Here is a 20,741-nt window from a genome sequence, read left to right as displayed (position 1 = left end):
AAGCAGAAAGAAAGGCTAAATTAATTAGATAAACTATTCATTGTGAATTATTCACCCAGCATTAGTTACCGCACATACACACACACTTCGACCATATAAAAATCCCTAATCCATACTGACATTTTCCAGGAGATCAGTAATATTTTAGAATACATAAAACCCTCAGGTATCACAACAGACTTCCTTGAACGTACTTCACGTACAAAAACACCCCATGAAAAGCCTAAGCCCACAGATCATTCGTAGAACCGATAAAAGGAAAAGACAGTGCTTGTCCTTTCTACTTCTAAGAATGAACGAATACAAAGAGGAAGCTCTTAGTAACTGGTGTCTAAACCAAGATTAACACAGTGCTACAAAGTTATTGGACATCAGTATGGTTTACAGTACCGTTAAAAAAAAAAAAGAAAGAAAAAAAAAACAGAGAAGAAACCAGAACTCTTAACTTTTTGCTCACTGAAAAATTATGAACAAAGTGAGATTCCAAATTGGTTCATCTGTTAATAGTCAAATAGAATTAGCATAAAGAAAGAAACATTCTTTCTTATCTACAGGATGAAAGCACAAGGTCCAAAGACATATTCTGATCAAACACTCATAAGGGAGGAAGTCCTATACTGCTTTTCAAAAGGAAGGCAGATTCCAACAACTTGCTTTCTGAGCATAGGGAGAGCTCAAACATGTTTGTGTAAGAGAGCATTCAAATGGATATTTTGGGAGTCATAGGAGCAGTACACTCAGTAGCACATTACTTTGAAGTATTCTTTCCTTTCTTTCAAGTCTATCTCAAATCAAACAAAAACAATGCCTGCCACCATGCGAGACTGATAGATTTCACTGATAATGCAATTTACCCTTTGGGTACTGTTTACTAGGTTTACTGAAATACTCAGTACATGAATACTTTAGATTAACTATCAAGAAACATGCAAGGATAGCTGCTTATTCTGAAAAAACTCTTCAAGGTTTGTTAGGAGAATACCAGGATAAAGTGTTTTGAAAACAGAAGAGATCAAAAAATCAATACTGATATTTTAAAAAGAGCAGAAGATGAAGACTGGACAAAACCAAGCAGATAATACCTTGTTGAAGGTCTCCAAAGAAAATAAAGTCTGACTAGATTACAGGAGTAGAATAAGCCTTTATGTAAAAGGAACCAGGGCAAAGGCTGTTTAAAACCCCTTTTGCTCCCTAATGCTTTTTTGCCTACTAACAAATTACTTCAATTTAAATAGGCCTTACAAATAGTAGATAAATCTCACCAGAGATCCAAAGGAAAACTACAGCTGCTCAAGAATCATTAGCATCTGATAGGTAGACAAAATTCTGTCCCTCTGCAAAGCCTGTCACCTGAGGGCATCTAGGAGGCAGCAGAGGAAGAAGGGCCAGCCCTGTACCGATTTGGTTCCTACAATGCCATAAAGCGTTATTAAGTTTTAAAAACTGTAATTTTAATGATTATGCTGAAAAGGCTAAAATGGGATCAACAGGTAAAGTTGGCTCAGCTACTTGTTTTTAGCATTTACATATAAATATTGTTATTGAACACATTAAATCCATTTTAGAGTTTCTACTCATCTTCACAAGGTTAGAGAACAAAGAAGCTACAAGATTATAGCTAAGTTTTGTAACAGAACATGTTCCAAAAGCTAAATAATGAATCATATTGCTAAGCTTAGTGAAGTGTTATAATTATTCCCTAGTAATCTTAAAAAAAACAAACTAACTGACTGACTATGCTCATTAACATTTTCACATAACCCTGTATATTTTTCCTAAATCCCTGCTGCATGTAAATGGGCAGCTCAAGTGGGAGTATTCAGCTTAGAATTGTGTATTCAGTTCAGATGTTGGATCCTGCAGGGAAACAGTGAAGAATTAGACTTTCTTTTTAATTAACTGAGCTCTTGAATACTATTAGTAGCTCTAGAGGCAACATAATTCTACTACTTCCTAACAATATACATAAATATAAAAAAGTAGGCGCATAATTTAGGTGAGCAGTAAGTACATCAATGCAATTGTTTTATAAAAATAAAGGACCAGAGAGTTAAAATCTGCTGTAACGCAGTGTGTGCCCCTCTCTCACACAAACACACCCAGGATATTCAATTTTCTATTTCCTATTTCTAAAAAAATGACAAGAGCATCAGGCTAGCTGCACTACATGCTCGACCCGCATGACCTCAGACTGAACTTCCGAATTAGGCACACCGATTCCAGCGCTAATCAGTTGTTTTTCATTCAAATCAAAGAAGAATAAATCTGGCAAGCAAGATCGCAGTAATAAATCCTAGCTTGGCTTTTTCAAGAGAGGTTATCAGAACCCTATTGCCAATTAGCCTGGCCCTTTGCCGTATGTCTCAGGCCATCGGCTACATGTTTTAACTTTCCTTTAGGCACAAGTATTTTGCCCTTCCCTTCCTGTCCCATCGTTAAAATCCTACAACTGTCTTCTTCCAATATGGCCTTCTCTTTCTCCAGCCCCCCTCAATTCCTAGTGTCCCCTTTCCGGTTTAATAAACCATATCCATTAGACAGCTGGCAGCAGATCTCTATGCATTAATTTATCTCCATTTCTGTACTGAATAATGAACTAAGAGTAAGTGTGCCCCTAACACTCTAAAAAACAGCACCTTCAGGTCTGCTTCTTCTTTTCTCTATTTCTAGTCTTTTCTACTTGCTTTGTTCCTTTACTTTTACTCACGCTGTACACATCCCTTTTTCTTTTGTGGAACAAGAATATTCCCCTTATTCTTTCAAGTTCACTTCCTCCAGAAATCTTTCAGTTCAGCTATGTTAAAATAAAAATTACGCTGTGCTGTTACCTTTGTCTTTTCTACCTGGACCAACTATCGGTGGGAAGGAACCATCGTAAATGAATAATCACAAATGCTGTTAAAAGTTTATCAGACTATATAGCAAACCTTTGATAACAAGTTACACAGCTAAGCGCTACTTCACAAAAATCCAAGACATATGTCTAGCTTCCTGCATTAGAACTGAGCTGAGCTTCTAGAAAGAATGAGAATTGTGACTAGAAGTATATAGCTTCTAGAAAATAACCTAGACTACCTAGTTAGGTACCTACCTAGGTTAGACTACCTAGTGAAAGTACAAAAAAATATATATAATTTTATATAAATTTGAAGTAATGTAGCTGGACCAAACAAATAAACACAAAGCACAGGCACTAATAATATTATCTGAGCCATTAGCCAAAAAATGGCTAATTTTGCTTGCTTCTATTAAGAAAGAAAACTAAGCAACTAGTAATGAAATTCAGAGGGGTTGGGTTTAAAAAAAAGAACACACAAACAGGTTACAAATTCCTATTTCCCTGGACACAACTGAAAGAAAACTAGACATTATCTTTATTCACAGCCCCTCTTTCAGTCAGCTTTACAAGGACCGCATACTCTCCTTAGAGGACGTCAGTCACTAGTTTTATTCTTTCAACGTTCTCTCCCTCTGAAACGCGAGTTTTCACAAAACAAGGTCTCTGTTCCAAAACAATAATGTAGAAAGCAGCTGAATGGTGCATGATACGTTGATAATTTATAATGGCATCCACCACTTCTTACAGACATATAGATCGGCAAGCTACCTCAGATGAAGAGCAGCAGTTAATTCTACTCATACATGAGGAAGTTCAGCTTCAGTCTGTGATTAATGCCATTTTGTTTAAAACAAAATCGTCCTGCGCAGATATACTTTTGATCTGATGGAGATAAAATCCCTTTAATTTTATTTTATTTTCCAGACGTCTAGTTTTAATTTCCTGTAGATTTCAGAAGCTGTGGACTAATAAGTCAATGAAGCTGTCAATGAAAAGCTGAATTACTTTACCTCCAAAACTTTCACAGCAAATCTGAATTTTAAAAATTATATATTTTGTGTATATGTATATATAAACATACACACATACGTATATAAAATGTGTGTGTGTGTGTATGCATGCGTGTATAAAGTAATACAAACTCCAGCTACTCTTGCCTCAATAATGCTTCTCTATGCTTTCATGAAGTTTGGCTTCCACTCAGAACAAAACAAATTCCAATGAAGACATGTCACCACGCAGGAAGAACTTTTGTGCAATAGACTAAAATGCAAATAGTTAAAATACAAGAATGAAACAAAGATATTCCTTGTAAGTACCGCTTCTAAGAGGAGAAGCTGCAAGAAGTAGAAACATACTGTAACCAGGAAAGGCTGGGAGTCCAAATCTCCTCTCTGGCAAAACCGTATTTTAACGAACAATTATTGGGTAAAGTTATGAGCTGAAATCTAATGCTAATGAGGTGATTTTAGCTTTATATAATAATGCATTTACGTCCAATTGGGAATGCAAAACCCAAGGAAGAAGACTGACTCACTGATTCAACAGTAAATTCTCAGAGAAGAAGCAAAAATGAGTCGAGTCTATAGGAATAAAACACAGAGTGGTATGGAGCTTTCTCTCTTGGCCTCAAGAGAAAAACAGACTGTTAGAAAAAATTAAGGATACTTAAAATGCCAGAAAATGGCTCACCTAGAAGCAATGCCCAATACTGAATGTTTTGGTACAGGCACAGAAGGGTAGGTTAAACAATATTAACATGTAATGATCAATTTTGTAAGTCAATCTGAGTGAATTTCACATAAGCACCACAGCTACATGCATCACTAAGCCTCAGCCTGGTTTTACATGGGGAGAATTACAAAAGCAGAACAACATGCAAAAGAGACATCTTCATGATCAAAGACTGGCATATAAATGCTTGGAGTAGACTAAAATGTAAAGGTCCACAGGCACAAGCTCAGGAGTCTCAACCTCACTTCACAGGTTAGAGGAAAGTGGGATAGAAAGCAGCAGGGGAGATTGTACTGCTCTCCTAGTGTAACTATGATCCATGATTACATATAATTCAGCAGCACAAAAATAAACGTCCAGTCTTAATACAGATGATGTTCATTTCATCAGGATGTTAAGTAAAAGTTAGTACTATACTCACCACTAGCACCACATATTCCAGAATATCACAGCTCAGTGTTACCTCATGCTTCTGCTGAAGCAACCATGCAACTTGCAGATGCTTCCACCCAAAATACAATATAGATTGATACTTTCCCATGACTTGCTTTGAGCACTGGTGATTCATCAAGTGTATGGAAAATTAACGATATATTTAAATTTCACTCACTACTGAACACTGTAATGATTTCTTTCCAGTCTAAAATGAACACTATACCGGCAGCCTGAAAGACATTTACAAAAGTACATAATTCTGTAAAGAATATAATTCTAACTCTAGAATTAACATTGAAAATCACTCCCTCTCATTTACTTAGCGGTACCAGTTCCTTCATCTGTATCTGTGTACTTAAGCCATTGTACCAGTGCTTACCTGCATTTCTAAGAACTGACTGCCCGTCTTTAATTAACATACAGAACCTCTGCCTTATCTGTACTAAAAACCGTGATTCAATGGCAGTGTAAGTCATACATTAGTTTTGCTAACAAAAGGGAAGATTCACCCCAGAACCCTTTCCCAGCAACATCTTTGATCTTTTCATCAGTCACAGGCCCTTTCTGTCTGCTCTCTCCTTTTCTGTCCCTCTAAGGCTTCGGAGCCCGAACCAAGCACTGGGAATTTGCAAGATCCATGGACTATTTGAAGGGAATGCCACTTCACACCTATCAGTTACTGCTGCCATGCCTCCAGGGAGCTCTCTCCTTTCTCACTTCTCCCTCGTTAGTCCTTCTGCCTTTGGTTTTCCTATAGCCAGCTGCCTTTTGCACTAGAATCCCATCATCTAAGAGGGGGGTGGTGTTAAAAAGAGGCTGATCAGCTGGATTTGACCAAGATTCAACTTGCTCTGGAACTGCAGAATGCAATGCCCTTCCCTTCACGTCTCAAAATGCAAAGTTTTTTCAAGGAAACCTAGATTCAAGCTGTGGACTTTACAACACCAAAAGTCACACTAGAAGTATAGACTAGAGCAGGCAAAAGCCATATTCATAACTGCCAGAAAAAAAGTTATTTGCATAAGCAATCAAGAGGAAAGCGTCAAAAAGATATCATTAACTATCCTCTTCTTGATACCAATCTGAAAATGCTCAAAAATAAGCTGCTAAGCAGCAGCAGTGATTGGGCTGAAGGTATTGGAAAGGATAAAGAAACGTGAATCATTCACTTAGCAGTTATCCCACATTGGTACAAAAAACTTCGGAAATAGATGTTATTGCTCAAGGCATTTTTATTATTTTCAAGTCAGAAGGTGTTTGACGAGCATGTGGAAAATGTGATGAACTTCTCTAGTTTTACCACAGATATCAAAATCAAATCTTTAAGAAAGTAACTTAGACAATACAGATGAAGTTCCCCTATGATTCAATACTTTGGTGACAAGAGTAGTCGATGAAACAGTTACAAAAAGCATTACAGTTTTAAGTGTGGGACTTGAGAAAACATTATGGTTACATTCTGTTATTCCCTTGGTAGAGGAGGAGTCAAACACAGGCTTCTTTTCACAAGCAAAATGATGCCCTGAGATATTGGCAAAGTTGCTTGTGTATCCGTTAATGAAAAATAACATCTGTTCTTCTTTCAGGAAAAAAAGTGACAGAAAAGGAAAAGAAATTATCAGCTGAAGAACACAGAATGATTTTTGAACTACAAAGCTGTCGTTCCTTGGACTGCACATCCACACGCTTTCAATATAGGCTCAATACAGCTTTTTGCAAAACTGGAATAATATCCAGAACGCCTGCAGGAATTACCACCACCGTTTGGCATTAACTAGTGTTTTAAAACTTTGTGTGCTACAATAGGAGAAATGAATACAAGAAGTTCTACACAAATATACAAAATAAAAAGAAATACGCACGGCAAAATGAAAGACAAAGCCTTTGCAGAAGCACACATTTGAACTGTCAATACCTGAACGCTTGGCAATGAAATCATTAACAAGAAGTTGCTTTCACACTGCGCATGCCAAATTCAATATTGAATATCTCGACAACTCCTCAAGAAATTAAACTAATAGCAATTTAATATGACTTGTAAAACCAACTGTAAGTCACAAAAGGTAATAAAAATGATGTTTGTCTTGATGCTGAAACACAACTTATGTTTTATAACAATAAAGACTTTGGGTTAAGTCCAATTGTAACCAGTTATCAGAAACGAGAGTGACAACTATCGAATACCTTTATGATAAGCAGCTGTAACAAGTTGGACAGCATCTACTCATAAGGATACTTATTTTTTTTAATGCCATTTTGTGAAAGCTCTGAAGCTGTGGATTATCCACGTGGAAAACACTGACTCGCTGTAACCTTATTCTTCCATAGGACTGTGCTTCATTTCACTAAAACGTCTCTGGGAAAGATCTCCAGCTACACAATGAGTTTTTCTGGGGAAAAACTCAAGAGACCTACACACGCGAGAAAGCCAACAGCCTACTAACTAGTGTGCCAGTCCAAGCCACAGATGCATACAGGAGTGCTTTAACAACTGAGCTAGAGTTAGTCCTACAACACCACATTTAATTTATAAAAAGTGAAGCAACAGCAGGAGGAAAGATCTAAAGTCATAATCTATAGCCCAAAAATAAGGGACAGAATGGGTCAGACTCCTGCTCCTTTTATTTCTAACAAGAAGAAATGCTTTTATACTAGACGTTAAGAGGCTCTCTGCAGAATCAAACAGTCTAATGTCTAATGATTAAGGACCTTGGTACAGGATTCTTAATGTTTAGCTTTTTGTTGAATATCCATTTTCATTTTTTTATCAAATCAATTCAAGATAATTAAAGTTTGTCCCACTAAAGACCTGGAAACAAAGGGCCCAAACCCTCAAAAAGCATGAAAGGAGAAAAAAAATCCATCCCCGCTTCACATCCATGAGGAATATTTTGAAAACCCTGTCACTGATACGGGTCAAATAACTTTTTTCATGATACTTAATCACATATTGCAAACTCCAAAGCCAAAGTCAGCAACAGAATGAGATTAGGTATTATCAGATGCCGAATCTCAATTCATATAGCTGTAAAAGAACTTGCATTTTTCTTTCTACCAGCTCTGCAAAGTTACAGTATGTTCCTATTAAAGCTTAAGGAAGGAAGAACCAAGATGACTGTTTCCCACCTTAACGGTTTCAGCACAAAGCAAAGGAAAAAAATTTAGTGGAGATAGTCAATGGCACTGTAATCTTGCTTAAAGCTACCTACATAAAGGCATATGGCATAAGGATACAAGGAGTCGAAAAGGAATTGATTTAGATCCCTCATTCTTTTGGGCAGACCAAAAGGACCTCAGACACTGCCTTTATGGAAGAAAAATCTAAATATTGCACGCCCAGTTCTGTAAATCTTTCCAAAAGCTGCTAGCCTACAGTCTCTCAGCCCGGATACGGAAAACTCCAGGTATGTAAGATATTAATCCTTCCGAACCTTCTGAATGTCTGTTCGGTCTTTTAACCTTCATGTTCTTTTCCACTGACGAAAGAAAGCGCATTTCTCACATGAAATAAATGTAAGAAGAAAGTATAAACTTAGAATCTTATTACAACTTTAGTTTTTCCTCATTTAAGAAATCAGAACCTAAAACTGAAGGATAACAGAAACATCTGTTCAGTTCTGAAGTTATAAATATATGAAATATTTCAAGCAATAGCAAAACAGTCAAGAAAAGCAAAATGTCAAGTTTGCACAGGCTATGGCTTCAACTTTTCTTTTGATTTTTATCTCCTTACTGATACCGAGAGATGCCAATAAACGTTTGGCATACCTGCTCCAACTTCTTTTTCTTCTTCTTCAATGTTGTTTTTGATACTGTCATACTCCTCATCAATTGCCTGGTTACCACGCATCTGAGAGAGAATTCTCCGCGCTCTCTGAGTCTGGCCCTTCTGAATGAGCCAACGGGGGCTTTCAGGAAGAAACAGGAAGCCAAGAAACTGTATAACTGCCGGAACAGCTGAGAGGCCCAGCATGTACCTAAAAATAAATAAATAAAGAAATGTCTAATATTTACCTACAAAAACATACTACAAACAAGTCATGTACGACTGCTCAAGCTTTAGTTTACAAATCAAAATGCATAACATGCTCAGTCAAAAGGTTGAATGTATATATTAGGAAGAGTGTTTCCGAGACCTTTTCCTAGCAGCGTCAAAAAGAACTTCTGTTAGTGAAGCAAAACGTCCTTAACAAAGTTAACTAGGAGAAAACATGAACCTGGTTGCCCATTATCCTCCTCTCCTCTTACTCTTTATGATTAGAAATTAAGCAGGCAAGAATTGTATTCTTTAAGTATTTAGAAAACAGAATTCTCACTTCTAATTCCAGTACACAGCAAGGATTATGTTGAATAGTCTTCTCTCACTGACTCTACAGCCATTGCTCTGGAGAACACCAACTCAGGCTAAATAAAGCTCTGAAACAGTCCATTAATTCAGGAACTGAACTAATCCCTTTCAGCAGATATAAGAAAGGAAAGAAAAGAAAAAGAAATCAAAGGCAAACATATGGTACTGCTCATGATATAGAAGTGAGATTGAAAAAAAAGAAAAAAAGCCAAAACAGCCATCAAAATGCTTAATTTGATCAGTAAATATGTATTCATAGAATCATATGACCAAGGAATACGCCCCTTTGTAAGGAGATGCCTGTTTTACTTTTGAAACATTCTAACTGTAATCAGATAGCCCACTCTTAAATTTTCAGCCAGCTGCAAAATCATGGTTTAAGTCAAAACAGTATTTGAGATGCCTGGGGTATTTTACTGTATACAACACTAAAGCTAATTCTTTACAACATCGAGAACTCTCTCTGCCAGGGGAGTCACATTTCCAGTGGTCAGTACTGATACCTTTGAGATCACCCACACTTACTGTGATTCGCTCTAACTAAAGCGAAGAGAAAAGATTGTAGACGACAAAAACATACTGAAAGTGAGTTTCAAGGGTGGTTCTGATCTACACACTTCATATTTTTATATTCCTTCAACAAAACACATACATACAATATGGATAACATTTTCACAAGCAAGCTCGAATTCTTTCAAATTCTTTCCAATGCTTGCAGCTCAGAGGAACCGGCATTGCAGAACAGAGTACGTGTACAGAACAGCATCATATCTCACTGTCAGACACCTATGGCAGGTAAACTTCTCCTAAACTGAACAGACATGTATGACAGTATTTCAAGCTTCCAACAGTTCTTTACTTCTGCTGAACTAATTTTACAGAATTATACTTGTCCATAATTAAATATATTACACAAAATTTTGCTCAAAGTATCCAGGCAAGTCAGAGTTCACGTATTTTAAATCATTTTAGTCATTGTCCTTTTTCTGCAATAACGCAACACATTTAAGACTTTTCACTTAAGTCTCTAAAAGAGTTCTAACTTTGTCTCAAATGTTACCTAAAGAAAGTTGATCAAATCCATAAAGAGTAAGAAGCGTTTAGAATTTCCAGTTATAAATTATTAGCTCAGCATTCATGAGTTACTCAAAGGAGAATTACAAAAATTATTGAACGATCTATAATTTTGTTCTGCTTTTTAAATATGATCTTTTCCTTACATATGATACATCATTTGCCCTTGACTGGGATTTTTTAGTTTCCATTAAGACTTCAAATGATTGCTGGTGCCACCTGTACGTTACTGCAACCAAACGGGTTTCAAATCAGTGGTTATAATCATTAAATCACCTCCAGAAACAAGCCCTCGCACTGCATATTGAGGTACACCATACTCAAATGGGTTTACACCTTGAAATCAGTCAGGGGATCAGGGGGATTAATAACAGTCTGCTCTCTAGCTCTTCTCTTCATACTTCAAGATGCATGTTTTCACACAGAGGATTCTTAAGTCTCTCACACAGATGTTTTTATAAAACATACTACAAAATGAGATTGATAACAGAATAGGAAAGACAGCACAACCTTTAAAGGAAATCTGGTTTTAGGGCTGTGAGCCAAACGTATTTGAGAAGTCCAAATGCCCTCTGAACGCAAATGGGAAAAAGTCTTTTTTAGAGTATCATTTGTAGATTTAACAGAGGAAGATAGGAGCAACACAACAGGGCAGAAAATTGAGAATGGTAAAAAGAACACCCAAACGGTAATGAAAAAAGTCTGGCTCTTCCTGGACAACATGCACGCAGGCCAGTCCTTCCATCACCAAGCTGAGTCCTCAAGTTCTTGCTGAAAATGGTTAAAATTTCCAAAGGCTGTACAAGTAATCATCTTGATGCAGAGAAAAAGCTGAGAAAGTGTTTCATTTTCTAACGATCTAAGAATGGTATAGCTCATCCTTATTTATAAAATGAAGAACAGAAGGAAGAAAAAAATTCAAAACAGTAAGCTTGTGGAAGCAACATTAGGTATCTTGGTTGAAGACTGCTCAGCTAACAAGTGTCACTAACTCACTAATGTTCCCATTTCTCACTCACTAATGTTCTTATTCACTATTATTCTCATTTCTCCCTATGATCTTTCTCCTCCACAGTTTTCAGGTAGCCATACACAGAATCACCTTTACATATACATCATTGACGTTCACCAAACGTTGTATTTAGCATTTGCAGTTGGGTGGTATTTAGAAAGCCTTTTCTATTTTAACTGAACAGTAGACCAAAACCATAAAAATTAAAAGCACAGCTGCTGCATTCTGTCAAACTGCAAGCAGAAGGATCTTCTAGTACATCCTACTAAACAGATTTAGTCCTTTACACTCATATTACACAGTTTCTGCTCCTCCAGAAACTTAAAGTCTTTCAGTCCCCTGAATGAAGCAGCGACCTCCAGAACCTAAGCAGCTGAGTATATGCATTCACCCTAGGAGGCAAAATCACTTGAGACTCCTGAAAGCTAGACCCAGCCTGTCAAGGTTACCAGTTGGACTCTGTTGGATTGTTTACTGGGCACAAGATAAAAAAAGAAATCCACAGAAAGTACTCAGTCACTAAAATCAGTTTCCAATTGACACGCTTCTGGTCAAAGTGAAGTATAAGGTGCAGGCCAGAAGGAAAATGCTCAGTTAAGAGCATAAATCCATCACAAGTTCAAGAGTTGTTGCTATTTTCAGATAAAGCAACTTCATGTACTCCCTTTAAAGTAAAGCAGGCAACTGAGCATAGCATGCAGTAAGCCAGGTTTCAGAAATCTAATACAGTTCTTCCCTGTATAGAGTTTCCATTTGAAGCTAGATGTCTAACAGACCTGAAAAGAATCTAGCATGAAATTTAGCAAGTCTGCTGTAACTTTCCTCCTCTCAGACACACCACTACAATACAATTAAGACAGCATTAGCAGGGTTTATAATGCTATCCTGACATAACAGTCAGGTTAAATATTTGTTTTCCTTTGTATATTTTTAATTTAATATCCAGCATTTTGAAGAACAAGCAGAGACAAGCAAAAGTAAGACTCCTTACTGTTTCTGCAGCACTGCAATATATAAACATTCAATCACTAAGAGCTACAATAACTGCCATAGTTTTCTTTCTTATATGTGATGACTCAGGAGTGAACATCTGTGATTTCTCCTCATGTGTGCAATGGCCACTCTTTCCAGGTGACAAACCTTCTGTATTCTTTTCAGCTCAGTCTCAGGCTGCAGCAAACTAGCTGAGGACAGACATGTAAACATTCCCCAATTAACAGCTCCAGCGCTGGAGCTGAAAATCCTTGGATACCTTACCTTCAGCATAGCCCCAATTTCTGCTCAGTGCATCTTCAACAGCTTCACTTCACTTAGCTTTACTCAATCAGACAGAACAGTTCCTGGCAGGTACATAAAATACAGCATTACTGCATCAGCAGAAGTCAGCCAGCATAAGCTAGCACGTTGCACGTTGCAGCAGTTACTTTGCACTACACAGCACATGTGAGGCTGCCTCAGAAAGGCCGGAACTGCCAGTGTGAGAGAGAACTACAAACTAGGAATAGTCCAGCACAGGACCACTAAGATGATGAGGGAACTGGAGCACAGAGCATAAGTGGAGAGGCTGACAGAACTGGGCTTGTGCAGCCTGGAAGAAAGAAGGTTAAGGGGAGACCTAGCAGTAGTCTTTCACAATTAGGATAGGAGATCATAGAAAAGATGGAGCGACTTCTGACATGTGCACAGTGAAAGGACTGGAGACAATGGTCACAAGTTGCAACAAGGGAAATTAAGTTCACAAGCGTGAAGACAAGGAAAGAAAAACTGTCCACAGTAAGAGTGACTTAACATCTGAACAGGTTGTCTTGAGAAGCGGTACTCCATCCTTGGAGATTTTCAAAACTCAGCTGGACAAAGCCCCAAGTAAAGTAATCCAACCTGATTTAACTTTTAAGGTAACCTTGCTTGGAGAGCTGTAAATTGGATTAGAGACACCTCTGGAGTACTTTCCAGGCTAATTTTTGTCTATGTTTCAGAGAGTCTAGTAGATCCATTCTTTGTTTTCCACAGTTTATTTCTGCTACCTTGAAAGTTGCAAGCTTTTCCCTCTCTATATCATTGGTCTTGCACACAAGTATCTTTTTCTGGATTAAAAATTTGGAAGAATCTGATCAGGATATGTGACAGCTTTATAGCTGAGACTTCCGAACCCATACGTGGGGGCACGCACACACAAACACAAACATCAGTTCTTACAGGACTGATAGGAAGGAATCCTAGCATGGAAGGACAATAATTAGTAGCATTGAGATGGAAAGTAGTATGGCTCTTGTCAACATCACTAGCCAGAAACGTTAGTGGATAAAAGATGCTCCAAAAGATCTTTACATACTGTTCCACTACATGTTAATTTTCACAGTCATCAGTCTGTCTATATTCACCTCATTGTGTGAGGTCTAGTCAGAGAGGCCTTTAATGGAAAGCATTTCATTTTTGTTAGTTCATACCCACTCTCACACATTCTGCACCAGTGAAATACATTCAAGGGATTTCTCAGTGCAGAGCAAGCGATTTCTATGAAGGACTATCTTTCCGAACGACAACAGAAGATCTAGGGTATACAGAACCACTACAGGAGAAGGAGCATGCGGTTTCAGAAGAAAACAAAACAAAAAAAGAGACAAATTACCCAAGATTAATGAAGTTCACAGAACATCTCAAACAAACTTTGAATGACATTTGAGAGTTTGGGATTTTTTTCCTATGTTTTTTTAAGAAAACTTTATAAGGGTAAGCCACAAAAACCCAAGCCTTTCTCATCCTCCTCAGAGATGCCAGCAAAAAAAAAAAAGAAAAAAGAAAAAAAAAAAAAGAGCCTTTGGATGAAGAAAGCTAAATAATCAAATTTTTAAAGGACTTCTCATTACAAAAGACAAAACTAAACTGAGATACTTTTGTGGGAATGGGCTCACAATAAGCCATAGTCTAACCCATTTAGAAAGCTGCTGTTATCGGGATAAAAAAAAAACAAAGGACTTAGAAAAAGCTTCTCTTTTGGGATGATAAGCCTGAAACAGCCACTAAGTTGGCTGATGAAGAACGTTGGCTTTTTCATTTGCTCTATAAATCCCAGCAAATAATCCTGGATTACTAATATGAAAATCAATATAGAGGAGTATGAGCACCAAATTGCAGAGCCAGACCATTTTGCTTGTTTAAACTGACCTAATCATCTTTTTACTACTAACAACCTCCCTCAGAGAAAGAATGACTCCATCCTAATCTTCTCTGATATTCAAAATAAAAGGTGAAAAGCATGACAACACACAGAGCTCTGGTAAATTAATTTAGGCTTCTGTATGCTACAATTTTTTCATTCCAAGGACCAACTTGAAGACCCTGCAACAACATGCATACCTTTCCCAAGAGAGTTCCAAGAGAAAAGCACACATACTTAAGCGTAAGTTTCCAAAAGTTTGAATATGTAGTTTAAATTACTTGTCCTGTACATTTCTGTTAGCTATTCTTTAAAACGAAAGTCAGCATGGCAAGTGAAATGGTAAGCCACAGAGATTTCTAATCTCTCTCTCTCAAATGACACATCATCATAAGGAAGATATACAGCAGCAGTCCCGAAACACTTAGCAATTACTACAGGAAGAACATAATATCCAGAAGGTGGAACAGAAGAGAGTCACACCCCTCTATAACTACAAAGTTATTCTACAATACCCTTTACTTCAATTCTGATTGGATGACCAGTCCTCATATTAAGAATATTCAATATACACTTCTATTTTGTACCTACAGTGCCATACTTTCTGGAAGCTTGCCTGCCGGGGATTAAAAAAAAAAAAAAAAAAAAAAGTAATGTATTCTAAAAGCAAGAGGCAAGCTCCTTGTATACTTACAAGCTTCATCACAACCATTAAAGCTTTTTGATATATATTTACTGCTCATGTATTTTAAAGTTTACTATGAAAAGTCAGAAAAGCTAAATCATAGCAAATATTAAGGCTAAGTGAAAGTAGCGTGCATATCATTTAGCAATAAAACTCTGTTTTACCAACATGAATTATGATACTTGTCAGTCATTAAGTCTTTTCAATTATTTATCTAGCCTTGCCGAAATCATAACAATGCCAGTTTTGCTTTTAAAGACAACAGTTCACAAACCTCCATCCATCCTTTGCGAGGTAGCTGAAGAGTCCATCGACGACGCTTGCGAAAAACTGCCCTCCCGTGATGAACAGCGTATTAATGGTAACTAATCTGCCTCTTAAGTGTGGTGGAGCAACTTCTGCGATGTACACTGGTACTGTCATAGATGCTACACCTACAAAGATAAATTAAATTCTATTAATGAAACTGAAACAGATATTACAGCTTCTTTTGCCAAAAAGCATTATATTCCTCACTATTCTTCAAATGAAGTGATTCCCAGGTTCCAAAAAAAAAAAAAAAAAAAAAACCAAAAACACCTAATGAGGTCTAAAAGAATATCCATAGCTGACGGGCATGCACACTGGTTGCTAGCGACTGCGTTACCAGTTCACCGTTTTATTCAATGACACAAAGAACAGCTTACCCTAATTCACAGTGCATGTATATTAAGATTAAATGAAAAACATCCATCAAAGATGATGAAATCATCTTTTTTGAATCAAAGAGATGCCATGATCCAAGTATGCATACATAAGTCAAAATGACTAACTCAAGGTTTTAAATAAAAAGATGCCCGGTGTTCCCACCTCTGAGTTCAAACGCAACTCCAGCATGCTCTCCACCTTGAATTAAAAACAGCTCCACGCGCTACTACTGATGGGTAATTCCATTATTATTACACAAAAGAGACTATTTCTCGACTTTTCTGGGATATAACAGTCTTGCATACGCTCCGAAAAAGGCCACCCTCACAAACGAGCAGAAACTAAAGTTAAAGCACGGGCGCCTTTTTTTCTGTCATAAGACCGGTAGTATTTCTCAGGAATTAAGTGACAGCTCCAAAAGAGTCATTTGTGCCAAAAAACAAAAAGCGTGCGCGTGGAAGAGACACGCGCGTGCGCCCACACGTACACGCACGCAAAACTTAACAGGACTCCAACGGCACGCAGGGGGCAGACCTGAACGCTGCACATACTTCCGTCGTCCAGATACGTCAACCAATTCATGCTTGTGGTAAAGGAAATTTGTATCCATGTTTCAGTAAGAGAGCCAACAACCACCGTTTTGTGGTTAAAACCGAAAATGCTTTGGCAGCACAGAAGCAAAAACCTATTTCTACTGAAATCAGCTGAGGATACTCCAAGCGAGGCCGCAGCACCGGCGGCGCAACTGCGTCCTCCCAGGCCCGATGCCCCCGGGCGGCTCTGCCACGTCCACGCCAGCGCCCTGACGCCACACAACGCGCTCCCAGCGACAGCCGGCGCGACGGGAAGGCGCACGTGTCCCCGGAGCGGGGTACGCGGGTACAACGCCCGGCTCTAACCAGGAAGGCACCGCGCCGGCCTTCGCACATCTGGGGACGATTCAGAAAGCGCCCCGCTGTCTGGCTGACTCACCGCACCGAGCGCCCACGTTATTTTTAGCAGTAAGGTTAACCTGACACAACTGCTGGAAGCCTCCAAGACCTTGAGCGAGGAACAGAGACTGTTTCATAACAAAATGGCATCAGGGGATCTTTTGTTACGGTAGGTAAGCGCTTGCACCAGCCTCTCAGCGTGACAGCCGGCTTCGCAGCGGAACCTTCCAGAACGTGCCAGCAGCTCCCCGACCTGCTCCCGAGCAGGCATGGAACGGCACATAAAAGTGTCAGGAAAACATTAAAAATTTATTCAAACCTTTTTCAAAGCTAACAGTGCAGAATGCACTGCAGGAAACAAACAAACAAAAAAAAGCATTCAAATAGCCCTTTTGTGCGGTCGACAGACGAGCACATTTTCAAACGCAGGCCACTATGAGAAATATTTTTTTTGTGTCTTTCACATCTGCGTTTTAATTAATTACAATTAAACGGACAGAGATGATGTACGTAGAAGGGGAAAGCTTTTACAGGAAGGCCTGGCAGAACATCCCCCTTCTCAAGACAAATAAAAACAAGACGGTGACTTGAGCGAGGGCAGCAGGACGGCAGCAGGACGGCTCCCACTGGCTGGGAAAGGAAGGGCCCTCCCCAGTCTTCGGAGACCACATCTCCTCTCCCCCGGCATCCTCTGCAGCCTCACGCAGGACACTTTGCCTGCTCACGCTCCTGTTCCCCGTTTGCAAAGGGCCAAGAGAAAACATCTTCCTGCTTCCAGGCATATTTTGATACTAAGACTAGCTCTATTGGGCCAAAAGCCAAATAACTCTGCCTAGGATGGTGACCGGTAGCAGAGGTTGAGGAAAAGCTAAGAAGCAGGACAAGCATCAAGTAATTCCCTTGATATACCCAGTACCACTTCCAGTAATTACCCAGTTAGGGAATTCATGACCAAGTCTGCATACGGACAAGGCATTTAACAGTTCTCCATTGCTCTATTTAGTCACTCGTCGTACGGGAGCAGCTCTTTCCTCCCTACCACTCCTAGTACGATTACAGCCTCTTCCACATGGGCTGTTTTCATCACATTCCTCTTTATAATAGATCAATCAACTAAAAATCCATGGTACTTCAAGGGTGCAAAATTTCAGCCTATTTTATCAGCTGCTCTATAAGTATCTTCCCTGCTGGTCACAAGAGTAACATGAAAATGAGAGAAGGTGATTGCATTTCAGAGCACTAGAGAAGTGAAGTGGGAGACCAAGTCCTCCAACAAGAAGCTTGGAGGTATAAAAACAGAATGGGGCTTTGCAGTATATACAGGAGGAAAATACTATTGCTTTTCCCTCTTTTGTGAGATACTAAAAGAGGCTTGACATATTTCTTATAGGATGCTACTCAAAGTCAGTCCCTAGTATTCATCCTCCCCCATGCCCTGCAAATAAGGATACCATTAAAAGCTTTACAGAAATAACACTCCCAGGAAGGCTATCTTTGAAACAGAATCATTCAGTGAAGTGAATCTCAGAGGTAAAGATGGCAATGCCTATACATGGATTTCCTAGAAAGACGTGCACAATCAAATAAAACATACCCTGCAAAAAAGCTACTTTTTTTTAATCACACATCTTTCATTTATGGTAAAACTGGGAGATTACAACAAAATTCTCCGTACTATTGGAATTTGCCATTTAGAGTTCAAGTCATAACTTACTGCATAATGATATCTCACTCATAGGAGTGCATCATAGAAGCCAATTACACAACAGAATATTGCGCTTCAAGCTGGGATGCTTCCACAAGCTCAGACTAATTTCATTTTCTCCTTTTCCACACTGAAAATGTCAGTCATGTTCTTAACATTACTGAATTATGAAAAAAGTTATTTTGACTGCATGCCAAGTTGCAATGGTTCAGCTTACAGAAACAGAACACCTTGGAAAATTCCTCCATCTACAAATCTCTTTCAGCGCTACAGTTCACAGGCCTCTGACATTCAAAAGAAAGTCAGAATATTTAACATGAAACAGGTTACAACTAGTCAAGAATCATTTATTATAACTAGAAGGCAGCATAGTTCATAGCCGGAGAGGGAAAGGGCTTTGACCTCAGACACTCTAGCAGTCAACTGCACGTCCTCAGGCAAGCTATTTACCCACTCAACCTGGGTGTTTTTTCCCACCTGGTAGGGTGCAGTTCAACTTTCATATCCTGTGGTTATTTTCCTGCCTCAGTTTCCCTCTCAGTTTAGCCCATGCAAGTATTTAGGAAGGTTGATTTTACATATGATCTGCAAAGATATCTTGTTTTAAAACAAGCTAGGCAAATCTGCTACTGATGCATTCAAAAAGCAGAGGCGCACCACTGAACAGACCAACAGCTATTGTGACATTCAAAGCACGCAATCGATCCTAGGAAACTGCTAGAATTGCAGTTAACTGTGGTTAATGTGACACTTGCCTTTTACAGGTAAAACTAAAGCCCGTTTCTGTAACATAAGGGTGACATGAAGGTTAAAACACATTTGAAAAGTGCCATTATGTTCCTGAACAAGTGACATCATAACAGCAGGAGCTTTACTGTTACTACAGAAAGTTAATGTCTACCAGAATTGCCAGGGGAAGCTCACACACCTTCAGCCGTCCAGTCACAAGCTAACCAACGACACCAGTTAATCAGCTGACAGTAACGCAATGGTTCAAGTTAGTTATTAGCAAGCTTGCAATGAAGAAAACATGATTTCTTGGGAAAATTTAAGACGTTAAAAAAAGAATATTAGTTCAGTAAAACTTATTTGGTAGGATTAGGTTTCTCTCTCTTGTAGCCTGCACAATCCATGAGACACACCTCACAGAGCTTTCCAAACTGTGCTAATTATTCCAGTGCTCTTCATCTTAAACTGAATGTAGGTGTGCTCAAAAACCTGACACTTCACCAACCTCCTAAACTATCTTTCAGCATCATCACTACGCTTGTGTACCAAAGAATAACACTGACAATTTTTTCCTCCTTTATAACAAGGTGCATTTGCCTCACACTGCAGGAGAATTCGAGTGCCCTAGCCAGCTTCACAGTCCCAGAGTGACGGATACCCCCGGTCACTTGTGCATCCCAAACCTCCACAATAGCTTTGAAAATGTTCATAATGTTGCTGTCAAAGTTTTCCTTTCTTGCCTTGTACTGAGGCCTTACTCCCTCTACTACATTTCCCAAAACGTATAGAAAGTTCAAGACATCCTAACAAAAACTCCAGCTTACCAGGAAAACAAAAAGTGATGTATTTCCGCTCATCACAAGCATCAAAACATATTGCTACTTCCAAGTCTGAAACAGAATGCAGCAGGTTTCTGGAAAAGGCAGACTTTTGAATGACTGCTATCCAGCAAGCATTCATACACAAAAGCAAAATTCTTTCTAGAAAATCACCAGGAGTAAAATAAGCTATTCTGAGGTAGGCCACGCTTCAATAAAAATGATAATATTTTAGATTTTCTAATGTTATTCACATTATAGGTTTGCCTTCAATTGCCTTAGCATGCATCAATAGTCTTCACATCTTCCTCCTCTAATTTCAGTTTAAAACACTACAGCCTAGGAGAGCAAATTCTTGTGAGAAAGCATTATCAGAAGCAAGGCATTAAATGTTAATCAACTATAAAAATCTCTAGAATACATAACAGTCAGTATTCATTATGTAGTTGTTTTAATAGATAGTAAAGAAATTTAAAAACAAAGAACAGCTTTCCTGGCAAAATAAATATGGTTGCAAAGTAATCTTTTCTTAATCTTTCACATGAGAATGCTTTCATTTACACTTAGATGACATTTTCTAATATGC

At 38.5% G+C, this 20,741-nt stretch overlaps 1 protein-coding gene across 1 annotated transcript in view; it reads right to left on the bottom strand.

Moving 5' to 3' along the window:
• Positions 1-20,741, bottom strand: part of SLC2A13 (solute carrier family 2 member 13) — a 175,027-nt gene that overhangs the window by 124,691 nt on the left and 29,595 nt on the right. The window contains exons 2-3 of the mRNA XM_068930516.1: positions 15,559-15,718; positions 8,777-8,985 (exon numbers count right to left, since the gene is read on the bottom strand). Of these exons, the coding sequence (XP_068786617.1) occupies positions 8,777-8,985; positions 15,559-15,718 (369 nt within the window). The remainder of the gene's footprint in view (positions 1-8,776; positions 8,986-15,558; positions 15,719-20,741) is intronic.

Source organism: Struthio camelus, chromosome 1 (assembly GCF_040807025.1).
Source record: "Struthio camelus isolate bStrCam1 chromosome 1, bStrCam1.hap1, whole genome shotgun sequence".
Lineage (NCBI taxonomy): Eukaryota > Metazoa > Chordata > Aves > Struthioniformes > Struthionidae > Struthio > Struthio camelus.
The sequence above is the reverse complement of the archived record's forward strand: the minus strand, read 5'-3'. Positions and strand labels throughout refer to the sequence as shown.